This window comes from Scyliorhinus canicula, chromosome 11 (assembly GCF_902713615.1).
Source record: "Scyliorhinus canicula chromosome 11, sScyCan1.1, whole genome shotgun sequence".
NCBI classification, from domain to species: domain Eukaryota; kingdom Metazoa; phylum Chordata; class Chondrichthyes; order Carcharhiniformes; family Scyliorhinidae; genus Scyliorhinus; species Scyliorhinus canicula.
This window is the reverse complement of record NC_052156.1, coordinates 16,026,327-16,047,461: the sequence shown is the minus strand read 5'-3', so window position 1 is coordinate 16,047,461 and position 21,135 is coordinate 16,026,327. Positions and strand designations below refer to the sequence as shown.

Here is a 21,135-nt window from a genome sequence, read left to right as displayed (position 1 = left end):
TTGCGACACGTAGCTTGCGTGCCCATCTCGGGAGGGGGGGGGGGGGGGGGGGAGAATGTCTTGTGGCGGGACATAGTCAGTTGACAGATTCTCGCGCTCGCCTGCGTCCGCACCTGCCCTCATCTGGGCGGGCGAAAGTCCTGCCCTTGATTACAAAATCTGCGCTGACGCTTCAGTGCAACACTGAGGACATGCTGCACTGTCAGAGGTGCCGACTCGTTGACACGGCGCTACATCAAGGCACTCTCAGCTGGACATAGAAGCTTTGCCACTATTTCGAGAAAAGATAAAGCATCCCTCCCCGCCATCATTGTAATATCTTTCCCTCACTGGATTAAAATATAAACTATGGATGATCCAGTTATTCACATGCTGTTTGTGGAAGCTAGCTGGGGGCAAGATTGGCTGTTGACAACAGTGAATGCACTTCATAAGTATTTAATTGGATGTAAAAGTGCTTTGAAACTTTCGGAAGTCGTGAAAGGTGCTTATGTAAGTGATAGAAATATTTATTTGTTAACCCAGCAGAATCCTTGCAACAATCTGGTAGTTCCATGGGTCACTCTTGTTCAGTGCGAGCTGAGCAGGTTTATTCGAATTTAGTTGTATAAATTGCTGTCATGGGGTCTAAGCACCTGACCTGTAGGTTGCTGCTCCGGCACCATAGCAGCACCCGTATTGTTACTGATTAGATCATGGAAAGTTTTGACATTGCAAAGTGCTGGTGGTTTTGTGAGCATTGGCTGAACGAGAAGTGTGAAGTGTTTTTCAGTGTTTACACTCCGTGTGGGAGTTTGTCGATTTCGTATTTCAAGCAGAACCATAACAATCTTTGGGATTTAGTTATTCCATGCTATGCTTTCGGATTTTTAACCCCGCTATTTTCATGCCCGCCCGTTTGCTAGGCTTGAGTGGAGAAAGTCGAGTCTGAACTTCGTCGCTTGGAGAGTTGGGGCATCATTAGACCTGACTGGGCAGCGCCTGTGATGAAGCCGGATAAGTTAGTTCGTCTCTGCAGAGACTATAAATTGGTGGTGAACATGGCTTTGAGGTTAGACCGTTATCCTTTACCTCGCATTAAGGATCTTGATTGGGCAGCACAGTGGTTGGCCCTGCTGCCTCATGGCGCCGAGGTCCCAGGTTCGAATCCCGGCCCTGGGTTACTGTCCGTGTGGAGTTTGCACATTCTCCCCGTGTTTGCGTGGGTTTTGCCCCCCACAACCCCAAGATATGCAGGGTAGGCGGATTGGCCACGCTAAATTAACCCTTAATCGGAAAAAATGAATTGGGTACTCTAAGGTTATAAAAACAACCAAGGATCATAATGCTCCATTGGCCCGCGGTTGTACATTTACAAAATTGGACATGAGCAGCGCTTATTTACAGCTGGAGCTTGGCAAATCGTCACGGAACTACGTCATGATCAATACGCACAGGGACTCTAGGAGTACAGCAGGCTCCCATTCAGAGTACCCTCGTCTTTCAGCGTGTCATGGGAACATCCTGCGCGGATTGCATGCGTTGCGGTTTACTGAGACGACGTGTTAGTCACAGGGACCATGGAACAAGAAGGTTTGCAGAACCTCCAGGTGGGGCTGAAGGGTTTTTCAGAGTATGGGGCCCATCTGCGCCACGCGAAGTGTGTGTTTCACATGAAAGATGTTGTATATTTGGGGTATCGGGTGGATCACGATGGCCTGCATCCATCTGCTGAGAAAGTGAGCGCCATCAAAATGGCCCCACCCGACAAGGTGCCACTGAGCTTTGCTCTTTTCTTGGAATGGTCGATTATTATGGCAGGTTCATCCCGAATTTGGCCACCATCCTGGTCCCCTTCACCTGCTCCTCAAGAAGCACCAGCCTTGGGAATACAGCAAGGCCCAGAATGAGGCGTTTAAGAAGGTGAAAGGGCAGTTATACTCTTCAAGGTTGTTGACACATTTCGACCCTTTGAAACCTTTATTCGTCACTTGTGATGCATTACCGTATGGGACAGGGCCAGTCCTGTCTCATCGGGTGAGCGATGGCCATAAACGACGATTGCCTTTGCCTCCCAGACGCTGGCTATGGCTGGGAAAAATATGTTCAGATCGAGAAAGAAGGCTGGCGGTAGTATTTGGTGCAAAGTGGTTTCATCAGTGGCCGCCATTTTTTTAACATCACGGATCACAAGCCGTTGCTGGGCCTCTTCTATGAAGACAAGGCGACCTGTCGATAGCTTTTGCAAGGAGTCAATGCTGAGCCATGTTATTGGCTGCTTATGAATACCCTTTCGAACACCACTATTTTGAGCACCGCACAGGGACCGGATTGCGCAAGCCGATGCGTTGAGCTGCCTTCCAAATCCGCAGACCCCCCCCACAGCGGATGAAGTGATTGCTGTTCTGAATTTCATGTCCTCCTTGTCCATCACTGCATTGTGACTGAACGCAAACCAACCCCATACTGACCAAGGTGAGATATTCGGTGCTCTAAGGTGGCCAAACACCGACAGTTACCAGGGGAGTTGAAGGCTCTCTCCTCAAAAGCTCTTGGAGCTGACCATGGAAGATGGTACCCTCCTGAACAACATGAGGGTTGTTATTCCCGCGAAGGGTCAGGCAATTGTTTTGAAGGACCTTCACAACGGACACCTCGGACTGTCCAAAATGAAGATGCCGGTGAGAAGCTCCGTCTGGTGGCCGGGTTTGGACACAGATATTGAGTCGTTGGCCCAACAGTCCTCAATGTGTTAGAGCACCAGAAGCTCCCCACAATGGCATCCCCACATCCTTTGGAGTGGCCAGTCGCCCTTGTGCTCTCGTACGCGCCAATTTCACCGGTCCATTCCTGGGTTCAATGTTTCACGCCCTGGTGGACACCCTCTTGAAGTGGCTGGAGGTCCACAAGATGGCGACGATCACATTCAGGGCGACTATCGAGCAATTGCACATTTCTATTCCGCCCACAGGATCATGAGGTGCTCGTAACAGATAATGGGGCCTCTTTCACCAGCGAAGAATTTGCTGCTTTTGTGAAAGTCAAAGGGATTCGGCATGTCCGCACTGCCCCAAACTATCTGGCATCGAATGGCTTGGCAGCAAGAGCAACGTTGATGGTTAACTGGGGCTAAAGAAACAGACATTGGGCTCCGTGGACACCGCACGTGGTGACTGGGGTGGCCCTCGCTGATACGTTATTGGGTCGTAGGTCTTGCACCCGACTGAGTTTGATTCTCCTAGACATTGGTGCGAAGGTGCACCTTAACCAAGATTTGCAAGGGCGTTGCCCAGTTTGACAGCGACCTCTTCAACACATAACACCTGACGACGCGGTGGTCGTTCGTTGCTTCAACGACAGTGCTCACTGGTTCTCTGGGATTGTCACCCATCAAACAAGGCCAGTCTCTCACCAAGTTTAGGTCCTGGGGCAGCTAATGGGACAGCATTTGGATCACATTCGCTCAAGGAGGTTGCTCCCCCATGAGATTCTTCAGAAGAAACCTGCCCTGGCTCCTACATCTCCATTGCGGACCCAGCCCGCTGTGATGCCTCCAGTCTATATCGATGCTGACATGCCTGGAATAGTATCTTCTGACGCGGAAATGGAGACACAAACACCCGAGATCTTGGACGCCGATTCAACAGTCCAGCCGCCTCCTGACGATCATTTTCCATGGCTTTCCTACCGCAGATGGCATTCACTGGCGCGGTATATGCCAACTGATCTGGCACATCAGGAATATGACGATATGCCGGAGCCGAAGAGAGTTCTACGTCCTCCACCTGATCCTCCTCCTTCCTCCCATTGGTTGTCGAGGGGGCCTTCAGACTTTGGCTGGGAGGGATGTAATATTCCGCACGGGTGGGAATGATAATCTTCCCCATGGCCCTTGCAGAGTACAAACTCCCTCGCAAGAAGGATAACGTGGTTCTTTAAATTGCATTTCCTGCAGAACTGCTTCCATTACATTTTTTATAAATTCATACTTACCCCTGTATAAGATCAAAAACAAGTTGGGGGAATTCAAGAAGAGATTGGGAGGTGGCGAAAGTGGAGCACAGTGTTGTGTTATGTACTCTGGGATAACACAGGCTGCAACTCGATGCAGCTTTGACCAAAAGTTACTCCATACTTTGAAGTAAGTTCAATGTGATTTATTGAACCATTAGCACAGTTCTCTATGAGTTCGACTCTCCTGCTAATCTTGCTATAGTAACTCAGTCTAACTAACCAGTCTGCTCTAAGCCACGTGGTGGATGTGATGCTTCTGATCTGCCCCTGTCCTGCTCTCTAAGTGTCGCTTATGGAAAGAGACAGAGCATGTGTGCCCTGTCCTTATATATGGGTTGTGTAATGCCCCCTTGTGGTAATGTAACCTCTGGGTGTCTTGACTGCCCATTGGTCGTGTCCTATTCTATGTGTTCATTAGCTGTATGTCTGCATGTCATGACGTCTCTGGTGCTCCCTCTAGTGTTTACTTAGTTGTAGTGTATTCACATTAACCCCTTGTGTATTTACAGTGATGCACATCACCACACACAGGTGGTCCCAGGTAGGTCATGTAGTGAGTGTCAGAACAACGCAGAATGGGATGTGGGTTCTTTAAATGATGTGTGACCTTACAAGATGTCCAAATTATCCCCATGTGATTTTGCTATAATTGCAGCTGTTGGTTGGTGCCATAATCACTTATGTAATTCGGAACTGAAAACATTTAAAGCCACACTGCAGTCAAACAGGTTCTCTGCTGTCAGGGAATATACCGACATCTTGCAATCCTATTGTGTTGCAATATGGTTCGGTGGAAAGGTCTTTTCCTGCCTTTCTGTCAATGGTGAACGGCAAAGGAGAAAACAAAAATAATTGAAGGAAGGAAAACGTGAGAAGGTTGCTTGCGGAGAAGACTGTTGCCTGAATGGGAGATGGAGTTGATAGCTGGGAAACAGAGTTTCCAACGGGTTCCAAACAAAATGTGGCTTCAGTCTTCCCGAAGTGAATGATGACATCGGCCGGTACGAGAATTGAATTTGGAGCTGTTGGCGTCGCTCCGCGTCACTAACCCGCCACCCGGCCAACTGAGCTGGCGTCAGATTAGCAGAGAATTTAACAACAGTGGAGGAGTCGAGGGAGGTGGCTGCGCGGTGGAGCTGCCATCAGCGGACATGGATAATGTCATCGATGGATAGCGTACCTATGAGAAATAGGGTGGGTCGAAGGATTGATCCTTGGGGGACATGTTGGAAGAGCAGGAAGAGGAAGCATTGCAACTGTTTCTACACTAACAGTAAATGATAGGCTCACCCAGAAGCTCCATGGCGCATTATTTTGATGAAGACTTCAGCGGCTAGAGGGTAAATCTAGCCAGCAAGAAACCCTGACGAACAGACTGAGGCAGGAAAGAGGTTGATTGCAGCAGCTACGGAGATCAGCAACAGCCAAGATGATAAAGGGACAAGAAAGAAACTGGAATCCTCCAAACCGGCCTCCAAAAATCCAAATAGTTACCTCTTCACATTCCTCGAGGTACTGTCGAGCAATGTAGTGACAATGGAAGGGTTTGCAGGCACTCGTTAATGAATGTTATAACTCACTTGTGTGTCTTTAATATGCTTTAACAATGGCTGCACTGAATCAGCGAAATCAAAGTGAAACCCTCCTAGTGTCACCTGTGCAGCTAGAACCATAGAAATCCTACAGTGCAGAAGGAGCCATTCAGCCCATCGAGTTCTGCACCCAACCTAGGTCACTCCACCACCCTATCCCTGTAACCCCACCTAACCTGCACATCTTTGGACTGTGGGAGGAAACCGGAGCACCCGGAGTAAACCTACGCACACACGGGGAGAACGTGCAGACTCCGCACAGACAGTGACCCAGCCGGGAATTGAACCCGGGTACCTGGAGCTGTGAGGCAGCAGCGCTAACCACTGTGGCTCCCGGTGCATTGCAGATAAACATTTAGAAGTGTCTGGAGACAAAGAAATCAATGAAATAAATGAAGATGGTAAAATATGATAGCTCCTCAGAGTTCTGAGTCTCTTGGATCTGTTTTGTCGAAAGGTTGAATGATCCCAGTACCAGTTTCACAGAGCCACAGGGCAGAGATGGACCCTGAGACTAGCCGGGTTTTTCATGGATCATCACGGCATTGTCCACCCCAAACTAAATCACGAGGAATTGGATAGTCGCTGAGAAAATTAGGTAGAATCATAGAATCATAGAATTTACAGTGCAGAAGGTGGCCATTCAGCCCATCGAGTCTGCACCGGCTCTTGGAAAGAGTACCCTACTTAAGCCCACACCTCCACCCTATCCCCGTAACCCTACCTAACCTTTTTGGACATTGAGGGCAATTTATCATGGCCAATCCACCGAACCCGCAAACCTTTGGACTGTGGGAGGAAACCGGAGCACCCGGAGGAAACCCACGCAGGCACGGGGAGAACGTGCAGACTCCGCACAGACAGTGACCCAAACCGGGAATCGAACCTGGGACCCTGGAGCTGCAAAGCAACAGTGCGAGGGCCGGTGCAGACTCGATGGGCCGAATAACCTCCTTCAGCACTGTAAATTCTATGATTTCTCTTTTCTAATGACTGTATTGTAGCAGCCGACACATCATCGCGATCGGCCTCAGGGCATGTTGAACAGCAACCAAAATGGAATCAGACCGTCAAATCCATTGCTTAAATTTGTCAGTGGTATATTTCAGCCCTGCAAATGTGTATAACTGTGCGCTGTTTACCTGGATGTTCCTATCTTTGGGAATATGCACACAGGATGTTTTGGATGGCGGTGTTTCTTGCCCCACCACCCGAAGAGATGGCGGGTTGCCAGCTGCTTCCCAGCCATTTAAGGGCAGCCAGGCGGCACAGTGGTTAGCAGTGCTGCCTCACAGCGCCAGGGTTCAATTCCGGCCTCGGGTGACTATCTGTGTGGAGTTTGCAGTTTCTCCCCGTGTCGGCGTGGGTTTCCTCCGGGGGCTCCGATTTCCTCCCCAAGGTTTAGCTCAGTTGACTGGTCAGCTGGTTCGTGATGCAGAGCGAGGCTCACAGCGCGGGTTCAATTCATGTACTGGCTGAGGTTACTCATGAAGGCCCCACCCTCTCAACCTTGCTCTTCACCTGAGGTGTGACGGCCCTCCAGTTAAATAACCACCAGCCAGCCCTCACCCTCAAAGGGAAGAGCAGCCTCTGGTCATTTGGGACTATGGTAACTTGACTTTACATAACTGTTCCAGCCTGGTGCCAGTATTGTAAGATATTTGCTGCACTGTTTTGATACAAATTCTGACAGGACACTGTCAAAACTAGAGTTAGATGAAGGTGGAACTACATGTATTTGGTTCCAGTTTAGTTCAAAATTGGGAAGAAATTAAACATTAAGAATCCCGTGCATTGTGTGATCATTTTGAAGAGAATTCATTCCTTCTCTGGTCGACCAATTGCGGCATCCAGTGTATTTTCCAGTGTATTTGTAAAATTATCTGTATATAATTACCATAAGACCTTAAGACGTGGGAGCAGAAGTAGGCCATTCGGCCCATCGAGTTTGCTCCGCCATTCAATGAGATGACTGATCTGATATCGTCGTCAACTCCATTTTCCCGCCTTATCCTCACGATTCCCTTGCTGATGAAAACTCTTGAAAAACAAAAGAAGTTGCAACAAAACCAGCATTTGGTGAGCTTGCATTTCACTGTCATGTGCGATCGCTTAGATTTTCATTGAGGAATTTATATAATTCTTGCTGGGCAAACCCTTTTTTGATGTTTTGTTTCAGTTACCTTTTCTGTATAAACTGCGTGACTTGCGTTACGTCTGATTTGCCAAGGAAAAGTATTAACGCCATAAAGTGGTCTGCACTTTGGCAACTATTAAAATCGTTTGTGAGACATCTTTTGACCTCTCACTTTGAATTCTGTGTTGAAATTTCTGCACAAATTCCTTAAGGGACTGGAGGTTTAGCGCCAAAGGCTTGTTTACTTTGCAGGAACTGAGTGACGTACATCGAATACCTAATTTCTCCTGCTGTAAATCTGTCTCCTTTAACCTGGATTAAAACAGCTCTTTCTCTTTTGCTGAGGTCAGTGTGCTTGTACAAGGGAGCACTTCCTGACGGAGCTCTTCCTTGACATGAAGTTTGCCAGCAAAAAGAAGCACTCATTTCCCAAACTGTTTTGATTTTGCAAAAGATCAGCAGATGGAACCTTTCCATTTGCTTCTGACGACGCTATTCCTCTCGTGTTTTCAATTCCTTTGCGTCCAAGGAAATTAATGTTTAGAGGGGAGTTCACTACCGTGTTCCAATCACAATATTGAAAGTACAACCTTCAGACTTATGAAAACATGTTTGTGAGAGAATTGCAGATCATTGGAACTCCTCAAAGCATCAGGTACAGAAACGGCGGCACGGTGGCGCAGTGGTTAGTACTGCTGCTTCATGGTGCTGAGGACCTGGGTTCAATCCTGGCTCTGGGTCACTGTCTGCGTGGAGTTTACACATTCTCCCTGTGTCTGTGGGGGCCTCATCTCCACCCTGCCCCGTCCGCTCCCACAACCCAAAAAGATGTGCGGTGTAAGTGAATTGGCCACCCTAACTTGCCCCTTAATTGGGAACAAAAAAAATCGGATACTGTAAATTTACATCAAGTACAGATTGCATTTGAAATCTTTTTGAACATAAATTTAGAGTACCCAATTAATTTTTTTCCAATTAAGGGGTAATTTAGCGTGGCCAATCCACCTACCCTGCACATCTTTTGGGTTGTGGGGGTGAGACCCACGCAGACACGGGGAGAATGTGCAAACTCCACACGGAGAGTGATCCAGAGCTGGGATCGAATCCAAATCCTCAGCGCCGTGAGGCAGCAATACTAACCATTTCACAAACCATTTGAAATCTTGTCGGCGCAAATCCTATTATAATCCTGTGGCAAAGTTTTACAGCCACAACAGGATTTGCACCAACTGCAACTATTGTTGATTTGTCATTAAAAACCCACCTGGTTCGCTAATTCCCTTCAGGGAAGGAAATCTGCCCTCCTTATCTGTCCTGGCCTACATGTGACTCCAGACCCACAACAATGTGGTTGACTCTTGTGGCCTAGCATGCTACTGAGTTCCAGGGAAATGGGTGATGGGCAACATCGTCTTGCCGGTGATGTCGTCATCCATGAAAGAATAAACCAAAACCACAATGTGGTGTAATACAGCTCCACTCCACAGGGGGAGGCAGTGGTGCAGTGGTAATGTCACTGAACTAGTAATCGAGAGGCCCAGGCTAATGCTGTGGGGATACAGCAGCTGGTGGAATTTAACTCCAATTAATAAATATAGACTTAAAAGCCACTCTCAGTAATGGTGACCATGAGGCTATCATTGATTGCTGGAAGAACCCATCTGGTTTTCTTTACGGCAGGAAATCTGCTATCCTTACCTGGTCTGGCCTACATGTGACTCCAGACCCACAGCAATGTGGTTGGCTCTTAACTCCCCTCTGAAATGGCCCAGCAAGTCACTCAGCTCAAGGACAATTAGGATTGGAATGCGGACCCAGCCAAAGATGCTCACATGCCATTAAAGAATAAGAAAAATGTTCTGATGTGTCACTTCAACTTTCTAAAGTTGTACAACAGTGGTTCTCAAGGGGGAAAGGTCCTCAGGAAGATAAATACTTAGTGTACTTGGAATTCGCAGCTGTAACTGAAAGACACCTCAGTCACGAAAAAAAATCCAACTTAAATGCATGCAGTACCCTATTAATAGGGGCAATGAGTAGAAGAGCAATAAAGATTATATTAAACTTGTATGAAACCTTGGTCTGGCCTCAACTGGAGTATTGTGCCCAATTCTGAGTGCAACACTTCAGGAAGGATGTGAAAGGCTGCAGAAAGGAACGGTTCCCGGTATAAGGAACTTGCTGGGCTTTGATTCCTGTGTTTCATCAGCTCACTCAATGATCTTGCCTCCTTTCCATTTGTAGGTGATTATTCAAAAATCGTTTAAGCCACACGCAAATTTCAGCTTGAGTGGCTCAGATCCCGTTTCCAGAAAGGTTGCGCGTTTGAAAGATTCCTTGCTGTTTGTTACTGGAAAAAAGGTAAGAGTTGAACGAGGGGAGTTTGCTCTTATTCGACTTGGGCTGAATTGAACACTAAACCAATCACATCAGCAAAATAGCCAACCTTCCATTCCTGAGCTGCTGCTTTACATTCAAAACATTACACAAGATTGCTCATGTATGCTTTTTAGAAAGCTTGCAGTTTTGCATTGCAGCTATTATTGAGGATATAGACCAATGCAAAACAACCTTCATCAGAAACTAGAACATGTCTCCTCTCACTATTTCCTCCGTTACATATATATATTCTTTGTTTTGTCTCGTACCACCATTAAAACTTCTTGACCAAGAAACTAATTTAATGACTTAAAACATCTGTATGTAACTGGTTTGGGGTGAACAGATGCATGGGAACTACACCACCTGCAAGTTTCCCTCCTGACTTGGAAACATGTCACTGTTTCTTCAGCGTTCACTGTCGTTGGATCAATACCGTGGCATCACAGCATTGTGGCTGTACCTACAACCAACGGGTCACCACCACCTTCTCAAGAGCAATTAAAAAAAAAAAAAATTAATCATGGGATGTGGCTGGGCCACCTAAAGTTCCCTTGAACAGAGTCATTACCCCCAATTACTCATCCAGTGGCAATACCAGCACGCCACTGCCTCCCTCAGGATTAAGAATGGGCAACAAATTCTAGCCTTGCCAGTGATGCTCACATCCCATGACTGAATATATTAGAAAAATCTCTCGGTTTATTAAAGTTGCCTGCCTTTTGTTGTAGAGAATTGTTTCTCACATCCTATTGACGGATAGCTGAGCTGAAAACAGACCAGGGGGAATAAAAAAGGAATTCATTAGCTAATGTGCTGTAATGCAATATTGGTGCAATAGAATCCTGTGACCTTTCATTGACTTGTTCCCAAATCTCTTAAATCTAAAAAAAATTGAAGTGTGTTGTGAAATGTTGCTGCTGACAAATGCTATGTGCGTGGACAGAAGTTAGCATGCAATTCTTGCCAGGTAGTGTCGGAGTTCCCCCGAGATGTCTTTAACTGAATGCGGTGCTCCCCTGCCCATTGTATCTGAATTGGTTCCAGGCAGCCTATTTAATCCCGAGCGGAACTTCTAAAGCTGCTGTGGGGAGATGGCGGTGTGCTGGTAATGTCACTGGGCTAGTAAACCAGAGGGTGAGGCCAAAGCCCTTGGGGGGCACAGGCTCCAATGCCACCATGATAGTGACTGGGACAACTGGCATTGGTTGTTGTAAAATCCCATCTGCTGCGGGCTAAGATTTTGAGTCTGGACTCCAAACATTAGCTCCCTTCCCTCTCCACGGATGCTGTCAGACCTGCTCAGATTGTCCAGCATTTTCTCTTTTTTCGTCTTCTCACATTTTTGGCTCCTCCAATGTTTTTGAACCAAAATTCCTGTCCACACGTTTGAGTCCCTTTGCGGCACCCCTCCCCTATCTCTGTAACCTCCTTCGTCCTACCGGTTAACTCTCTCACCAAACCCGCTGTTTCCAAACTCTGCCCTCATGTCCACTCATCTTCCCTCTGCACTTTTATTGGTGGCCATATTGTGGTGTTCTTTGTGGTTCAGATCCTAGGATGGTTGGCGTCGTGTTCACAAAGACCACAACTGGCTTTTGCATGAAACAAAGCTGAAGTTTTATTTACACTACTTAATTGAATTCGACCTCTTACTTCTATATATTAAACAATTGACAATAAATATACAATCTACACTCCTCTACCACTAATTTATACACTAATAGAATAACTATGATATGCTCTCACTCACACTATCTTTCCTACAGTCTGTTCTCTAGCCTTCTCCTCAACACTCTCCCAGAAGACTTATTGATGCTTTATATATTTCTGCATCTAGCTCCTTCTAGTGGTTGATTCGGACATAACATTAACCCTTACAGTTCTGTACGTTTCTCATAATGTCACATATCTCCAGATTTCTAAGTCCCAGGCTCAGGAATTCCTTCCAGATGCCCCCTCTGCTTCCCCGCATCCCTTCTCCTCCTTTAACTCTCTTCCAAAGGTCACCTTTCTCACTGTATTTGCTACACTCTACGATTATCTCCTTCGGCTCGGCATTCATTTCTGTGAAATGCCCTGGGACAGTTTTGACAGTAAACGATGCTTCATTAAATGTTAATTTGTGTTTTTGTTGCCACGCACACTAATTATTATGCCACCTCCCCTCCCCCCCCCCCCTTTCAGGGCTAACGCAACTTATTGTTGATCGAGAATCTCAAAAAAAGGCTGGTATTTCTGCTGATAAAATATCTCTAAATTAACAATAACTAAACAGCACATGGAGAACAAAACTGATCAGCCAGCTCTAAATTCATATTGTGGAGATTAACATGGGCTGGAATATATTTCAGGGATGTAATACAATCAGTGGATTCAAATATTATCTCCCCCTCTCCTTGTCCCATACAACACCAAAACACTGTCTTGTGCATTGTGACTGAACTCAGGATTTTTTCCCCTTGCAGAGTGCTTTGTAATATTCTACAAAGAAATATGTGGATTTCTGTGTTTTTTAAAATTTCAGGTGACCAAAGTGCCAATCGATGGACCAGGCTGTCATCACTTCCTCACCTGCAAATCATGCCAGGTAGCACCGTCCTTTATGAGGTGTGGTTGGTGTGAGGGATCGTGTACTCAGCACCAGGAATGTCAGAAAAAGTGGTTGCTGGATACCTGCGCACCAGTTATTGTTGAAGTATGTTTCTGAAAATGTACAACCGTTTTCTTTTTCAAAACAAAATTAGGCTTTGTTGATGAATCAGCAAGATATCCAGGCCACACCACTCATTGTCCATTGGTATGGTCTTTCCGCCTCTCAGTCAGGAGGGCAGAAGCACCAAGTGCCTCTCCAAAGAATAGAGCACCCAATAGAAATGATAGAATAGAATTTACAGTGCAGAAGGAGGCCACTCGGCCCATCGAGTCTGCACCGGCTCTTGGAAAGAGCACCCTACCCAAGGTCAACACCTCCACCCTATCCCCATAACCCAGTAACCCCACCCAACACTAAGGGCAATTTTGGACACTAAGGACAATTTATCAGGGCCAATCCACCTAACCTGCACATCTTTGGGCTGTGGGGGTGAAAGGCACGCAGCCACATTAATAATAATAATCGCTTATTGCCACAAGTCGGCTTCAGTGAAGTTACAGTGAAGAGCCCCGAGTCGCCACATCCCGGCGCCTGTTCGGGGAGGCTGGTACGGGAATTGAACCCGCGCTGCTGCCTTGTTCTGCATTACAAGCCAGCTATTTATCCCACTGTGCTAAACCAGCCCCATGGGGAGAATGTGCAAACTCCACACGGACAGTGACCCGGGGCAGGGATTCGAACCTGAGTCCTCAGCGCCGCAGTCCCAGTGCTATCCACTGCGCCACATGCCGCCCGTCAGTGCAATTTTCTAATGAGACGAGAGCCCTACTTCACTGTAGCAGTTCTGTGATTCTGCTGAATTGTAAAAGGTGCCATCTTACAGATGGGAGGTTAAACTGAACTCCCACCTGCTCTCTTAGACGCACGTAAAACAACCCATGGCATTATTTGAAGAAGGGCATAGAGTTCTCAAAGCGTCCTATGCTCAACGTATACCCTTCAACCTACTCTAGAACAACCCAACTGCTCATTTATTCAATTGCTGTTTGTCAATGATGCAGAAATTGTGGCAAATCCTGTAACATTTCAATTGGCTGGAAAGCACTTTAGGACTGTGTGAACGACACTATCTTAATACAAGTCTGTCTTTCTTACTCTCCTTTTTTTTTTCTTTTCTTTTTCTTTCTCCCTTTCTTTTCTTTTCATTTTCTCTATCTCCCCCTTTTCCTTTCATTTTCTCTCCCTTTCTCTCTCTCTCTTTCTCTAGCTAGCGTTGATCTGTGGCGGGTAGCAGTACAAGTGCTAGGGTTGGCCTGGATCCCCAAAGATGAAAGAAAGATGCCTCAGGTGCCCACTTGCAAATCCTGCTGGAATTGTTTATGCCTTCGCGCTGGATATGATCGATTTGTACTTGCTATGATGCCACCCATTGCTGAGCGACACGATGACACTTTCTGCCAATGCTCACCACTTGAAAGGCCACATGGGAGGCGTTCTGTAATACTGATCAGTGGTGCTGGGGCTGGCGAAGAGCTGGAAATCACCAAATATCTTCAAGAGGATTAAGAAGAAAAGCTATTAGTCAAAGGTTGATGTGAATAGAGCTCGTTTCCTGCAGCATAAATTTGCAGGTTGCTTAAAGTGTTGCAATTGTTCTCCTAAGCAGAGCTGCAGAACCTGATGGGACTGGAATCGACAAATCCCCTGGGCCTGTGGGCCTGATGATCTACATCCCAGGGGACTAAAGATGGTGGCCGTGGAAGTAGTGGATGCGTTGGTTGACATCTTCCAAAATTCAGTAGATTCTGAAACAGTCCCAACAAATTGGGGAGTGGCAAATGTAACCCCACTACTTAAAAAAGGAGGGAGGGTGAAAACAAGGAGTTGCAGAGCGGTTAGCCTAACATCAGCAGTAGGGAACATGCAAGAATGGGCAGCAGGTAGCACAGTGATTAGCACAGTTGCTTCACAGCTCCTGGGTCCCAGGTTCGATTCGAGTCCGATGACTCTTTGTCACAGCTTTGACAAAGAGTCATTGGACTCGAAACGTTAGCTCTTTTCTCTCCCTACAGATACTGCCAGACTTGCTGAGAGTTTCCAGCATTTTCCCTTTTGTTTCAGATTCCAGCATCCGCAGTAATTTGCTTTTATCCCAGGTTCGATTCCCGGCTTGGGTCACTGTCTGTGTGGAGTCTGCACGTTCTCCCCGTGTCTGCGTGGGTTTCCTCCGGGTGCTCCGGTTTCCTCCCACAGTCCAAAGATGTGCAGGTTAGGTGGATTGGTGATGATAAATTGCCCTTGGAGTCCAAAAAAGGTTAGGTGGGGTTACGGGTGGAGGGGTGGGCTTAAGTGGGGTGCTCTTTCCTAGGAGCCGGTGCAGACTCGATGGGCCAAATGGCCTCCTTCTGCACTGTAAATTCTACGAATCTATGAACTAAGAATCTATTGTAAAGGATGTGACAACAGGACATTTACAAACTATCAACAGGATTAGATAAGGTCAGCGTGGTCTTATGGAAAGGAAATCATGGTTGACAAACCTAAGGGCGGCCTATGGCGCAGTGGTTAGCACTGGGACTGCGGCACTGAGGACCTGGGCTTGAATCCTGGCCCTGGGTCACAGTCCGTGTGGAGTTCGCACATTTTCCCCGTGTCTGCATGGGTTTCACCCCCACAACCCAAAGATGTGCAAGTTAGGTGGATTGGCGATGCTAAATTGCCCCTTAATTGAAAAAAAATAACTATTGGGTATTCGAAATTAAAAGAAATAAAAATGGTTGACAAACCTACTGGAGTTTTTCGAACATAACTGGTAGAATAGATAAGGGAGAAGCAGTGGGTGTGATGTATTTGGATTTTCAGACAGCTTTTGATAAAGACCCACACAATTTTTATTAAAGTTTTAACATTTTATACACTGGACGCTCAATAAGGGTAGATGCGACGGTTACAGTTTAACCCCGCCCTCCCCCTTTCCCTTTTGCTGTTTCAGGATTCTTTCCTCGGACCTTTACTTTTAACATGGGTAGTTGTCTGGTGTTTATGTGTGGGCGGTGCCCTCATTCTCCTCCCCTCCCCCCTCTCTCTGTCGCTTGGCTTCCCCTCTCTTCTTCTCTCCTCTCTCTATCACGTTCGGCAGCTGTCTGATGTTCACAGTTAGCTGTCTACCCTTACTAAAGTCTGCCTGGTCCTCGCAGTTCTCCAGTCTCTTGGCCAGGACTTTTGCGAGTATTTTTGATTCTACATTGAGCAACAAAATGGGTCACATTCTGCTGGGTCTTTGTCTTTTTTGGGTATCAGCGATATGGTGACCTGTGTTAGCATTGGAGGCAGGGTGCCCCTTGCTAGCGAGTCTGCGAACATCTCCCACAAGTGAGGACTGAGTGCTGGCGCAAATTGTTTGTAAAAGTCCACTGGGAACCCGTTGGGTCCCGGAGCCTTCCCCGCCTGCATGGAGCTGATGCTCTCCATGATCTGTCCCAGTGCTATTGGTGCTTCCAGTTCCCTCCGTCGATCGCCCCCATGACTGGCATCTCCAGTCCATCGAGGAACCGTTTCACCCCCGTTGGGGGGCTCGGAGGTGTACAGTTCCCGGTAGAAGGCCTTGCATGCTTTGTTGACCATTTTTGATTCAGTTGCCAGTCTGCCTCTGCTGTCCTTTACCTGAGCTATTTCTTCCATGACTGCCTGCTTTCTCAGCTGGTGAGCCAGCAGTCAGCTAGCCTTGTTGCCACGCTCATAAAATGTCCCCAGTGTCTGGTGGAGTTGGTACACTGTTTTCCTGGTGGATAGCAGTTTAAAGTCCATTTGTAGCTTTTTCCTTTCCGCCAGTAGCTCTACGGTCAGGGCCTCTGAGTGCCGTCTGTCGACCTCCAGGATGGAGCCGATCAGTTGCTGCCCAGCCGCCCTCTCTTCCCGGTCTCTGCTCACCTTGTAGGCAATAATTTCTCACCTAATTTCTCTCCTAAAGGGCAGCACGGTAGCACAGTGGTTAGCACTATGGCTTCACAGCGTCAGGGTGCCAGGTTTGATCCCTGGCTTGGGTCACTGTCTGTGCGGAGTCTGCACGGTCTCCCTGTGTCTGCGTGGGTTTCCTCCGGGTGCTCCGGTTTCCTCCCACAAGTCCCGAAATACGTGCTATTAGGTAATTTGGACATTCTGAATTCTCCCTCCGTGTACCCGAACAGGTGTTGGAATGTGGCGACTAGGAGCTTTTAACAGTAACCACTGCAGTGTTAATGTAAGCCTACTTGTGACAATAAAGATTGTTTTCTTTTAAATCATCTCCTTCAGTGCCCCGCAGAACGTGGAAGGTGAGACTTCCCCATTCCGGTTGTTTGCAACATACTCGCTTATGGTCTGTGATGTTTTCTGACAGAAGACCTTGTCGGCCAACCTTGTGACCTTTTGTCCAACCTCCATGAACACCGTCCTCTTGCTTATCAAAATAGCTACCCGCCCGAGCCCTCGTCCCGCAGGGATCCGTGCTTGGGCTGGATTCTCTGGTTCCCCCAGTCGTGTGTTCCTTGGCGGCATGCTGTTCACTGTTGGTGGATTCTCTAGTCCCACTGCTTGTCGATGGGATTTCCCATTGAGGCTAGGAAACCTGCGGATGGGGTTTCACTGTCAGTGGGAAAAGAGGATCCCAACGGCTAGAGAATTCCAACCAATATATGTTTATGATTTGGGTGAGCGAAGGACCCGGGGAGTCCACAATGAGTAAAATAAGAAACAAAGGGCTGGACTTTTCTACCCCGCCCGCCGTAAGATCGCCACCGATGGGACGCAGATCATGCATAGGTTCATTGACCTCGGCCGGGACGTTCCAGTCGCTGAGCGTGCGCGGCCTGAGAATCCCGTCCAAAGTTTTTTACACAAGCAATATGTACACTACCCAGGAGATCCCTACCCGGTTTCTCTCTGATTGGTGCATTACTGGCCGGCCTTTTACACATTGGTCAATTGAGATACCCCGCCCCTAACGGGCGAGCTCATACTCCGCAAGGATCACGGGGTAGATAAGCAATCGCAACCCGTAGGTCCCGTGTGGGATATTACAGGAGCCCAGTATAATATTTCCAGGTTTGCTGACAACAAAAATGTTGGAATGTGAGTGACGAGGAGGCTGTTAAGAGGTTTCAAGATGGTTTCGTCCAAGTTGAGTGTTTGGGCAAATATATGGCATGTGCAGTACAACAGAGATCAATATGAAGTTATCCACTTTGGTAGGAAAAACAGAATGGCAGAGTATCGTTGAAATGGCGATAGATTGGCAAACGCTGAGGTACAAAGGGATCTGGGTATCCTTGTACACTGGTCACTGAAAGCAAGCATGGAGGTAAAGCAAGCAGTTAGGAAGATAAATGGTATGTTGGCCTTCATTGCAAGAGGACTTGAGTACAGGAGCCAAGACTTCTTACTGCAGCTGTACAGGTCCTTGGTGAGACTACACCTGGTGTTTTTTGGTCTCCTTATCTAAAAAAGGATATACACAGAGGGAGTGCAGCAAAGGTTCACCAGACTGGTTCCTGGGATGGCAGGATTGTCATAAGAGGAGTCGACTCGGCCTGTATTCACTGGAGTTTAGAAGTATGAGAGGGGATCTCATTGAAATGTATAAAATTCTGGCAGGACTGAACAGACTGGATGCAGGGATGTTGTTTCCGCTGACTGAGGGAGCGTCTAGAACAAGGGGTCACAGTTTCAGGATATGGGGCAGGCCTTTATCCAGAGGGTGGTGTACCTGAGGAATTTGCTACCACAGAAGGCTGTGGAGGCCATGTCACTGAATATATTTAAGAAGGAAATGGGGAGATCTCTGGACACTAAAGGTATCAAGTGGTGTGGGGAGGGTGTGAGAGTATGGTGCTGAGATTGAGCATCAGTTATGATCATATTGAATGGCGGAGAAGACTTTTCTATGTTTCTAATTCGAGTTTGATGTAGATTAAGGTTTGTCTCAACTCTAGGTATAAGTGGCCAGTTTAATTACTTGCTTATAAGACCATAAGACATGAGGTTTGAGGTTAGAAACAGGAAAGGAAAGGTCACCCTAATGGGAGCTTTCTATAGGCCTCCGAAAAGTTCCAGAGATGTAGAGGAAAGGATTGCAAAGATGATTCTGGATAGGAGCAAAAGTAACAGAGTAGTTGTTATGGGGGACTTTAACTTTCCAAATATTGACTGTTTGAGTACTTTAGATGGGTCCTTTTTTGTCCAATGTGTGCAGGAGGGTTTCCTAACGCAGTATGTAGATAGGCCAACAAGAGCCCCATTAGATTTGGTACTGGGTAATGAACCGGAACAGGTGTTAGATTTGAAGGTAGGTGAGCACTTTGGTGATAGTGACCACAATTCGGTTACGTTTACTTTAACGATGGAAAGGGATAGGTATATACCGCAGGGCAGGAGTTATAGCTGGGGGAAAGGCAATTATGATGCGATGAGGCAAGACTTGGGATGCATCGGATGGGGAGAGAAACTGCAGGGGATGGGCACAATTGAAATGTGGAGCTTGTTCAAGGAACAGCTACTGCGTGTCCTTGATAAGTATGTACCTGTCAGGCAGGGAGGAAGTGGTCGAGCGAGGGAACCGTGGTTTACTAAAGTAGTTGAATCACTTGTCAAGAGGAAGAAGGAGGCTTATGTAAAGATGAGACGTGAAGGTTCACTTCGGGTGCTCGAGAGTTATAAGTTAGCTAGGAAGGACCTAAGGAGAGAGCTAAGAAGAGCCAGGAGGGGACATGAGAAGTCTTTGGCAGGTAGGATCAAGGATAACCCTAAAGCTTTCTATAGGTATGTCAGGAATAAAAGAATGACTAGGGTAAGAGTAAGGCCAGTCAAGGACAGTAGTAGGAAGTTGTGCGTGGAGTCCGAGGAGATAGGAGAGGTGCTAAATGAATATTTTTCGTCAGTATTCACACAGGAAAAAGACAATGTTGTCGCGGAGAATACTGAGATACAGGCTACTAGACTAGAAGGGCTTGAGGTTCATAAGGAGGAGGTGTTGGCAATTCTGGAAAGTATGAAAATAGATAAGTCCCCTGGACCGGATGGGATTTATCCTAGGACTCTCTGGGAAGTTAGGGAAGATATTGCTGAGCCTTTAATTTTGATCTTTATGTCATCATTGTCTACAGGAATAGTGCCAGAAGACTGGAGGATAGCAAATGTTGTCCCCTTGTTCAAGAAGTGGAGTAGAGACAACCCTGGAAACTATAGACCAGTGAGCCTTATTTCTGTTGTGGGCAAAGTCTTGGAAAGGTTTATGAGAGTAGGATTTATAATCATCTGGGAAGGAATAATTTGATTAGCGATAGTCAACACGGTTTTGTGAAGGGTAGGTCGTGCCTCACAAACCTTATTGAGTTCTTTGAGAAGGTGACCAAACAGGTGGATAAGGGTAAAGCAGTTGATATGGTGTATATGGATTTCAGTAAAGCGTTTGATAAGGTTCAACATGGTAGGCTATTGCAGAAAATACAGAGGCATGGGATTCAGGGTGATTTAGCAGTTTGGATCAGAAATTGGCTAGCTGGAAGAAGACAAAGGGTGGTGGTTGATGGTAAATGTTCAGCCTGGAGTTCAGTTACTAGTGGTGTACCGCAAGGATCTGTTTTGGGGCCACTGCTGTTTGTTATTTTTATAAATGACCTGGAGGAGGGCGTAGAAGGATGGGTGAGTACATTTTCAGATGACACTAAAGTCGGTGGATTTGTGGACAGTGCAGGAGGATGTTGCAAGTTACAGAGGGACATAGGTAAGCTGCAAAGCTGGGCTGAGAGGTGGCAAATGGAGTTTAATGCAGAAAAGTGTGAGGTGATTCATTTTGGCAGGAATAACAGGAAGACAGAGTACTGGGCTAATGGTAAGATTCTTGGTAGTGTGGATGAGCGGAGAGATCTCCGAGTCAATGTACATAGATCCCTGAAAGTTGCCACCCAGGTTGATAGGGTTGTTAAGAAGGCGTATGGTGTGTTAGCTTTTATTGGTAGAGGGATTGAATTTCAGAGCAAAGTTGCAGCTGTACAAAACTCTGGTGCGGCCGCATTTGGAGTATTGCGTGCAATTCTGGTCGCCACATTATAGGAAGGATGTGGAAGCATTGGAAAGGGTGCAGAGGAGATTTACAAGGATGTTGCCTGGTATGGAGGGAAGATCTTATGAGGGAAGGCTGAGGGAGTTGAGGCTGTTTTCGTTAGAGAGAAGAAGGTTAATAGGTGACTTAATTGAGGCATACAAGATGATCAGAGGATTAGATAGGGTGGACAGTGAGAGTCTTTTTCCTCGGATGGTGATGTCTAGCTTGAGGGGACATCGCTTTAAATTGAGGGGAGATAGATATAGGACAGATGTCAGAGGTAGGTTCTTTACTCAGAGAGTAGTAAGGGCGTGGAATGCCCTGCCTGCAACAGTAGTGGACTCGCCAACATTAAGGG

General features: G+C 46.9%; 1 protein-coding gene across 1 annotated transcript in view; it reads left to right on the top strand.

Annotated features, from left to right (window-relative positions):
- The window catches only part of mst1rb (macrophage stimulating 1 receptor b), a 156,021-nt gene that overhangs the window by 60,160 nt on the left and 74,726 nt on the right, over nt 1–21,135 (top strand). The window contains exons 4-5 of the mRNA XM_038812334.1: nt 9,967–10,083; nt 12,629–12,799. Of these exons, the coding sequence (XP_038668262.1) occupies nt 9,967–10,083; nt 12,629–12,799 (288 nt within the window). The remainder of the gene's footprint in view (nt 1–9,966; nt 10,084–12,628; nt 12,800–21,135) is intronic.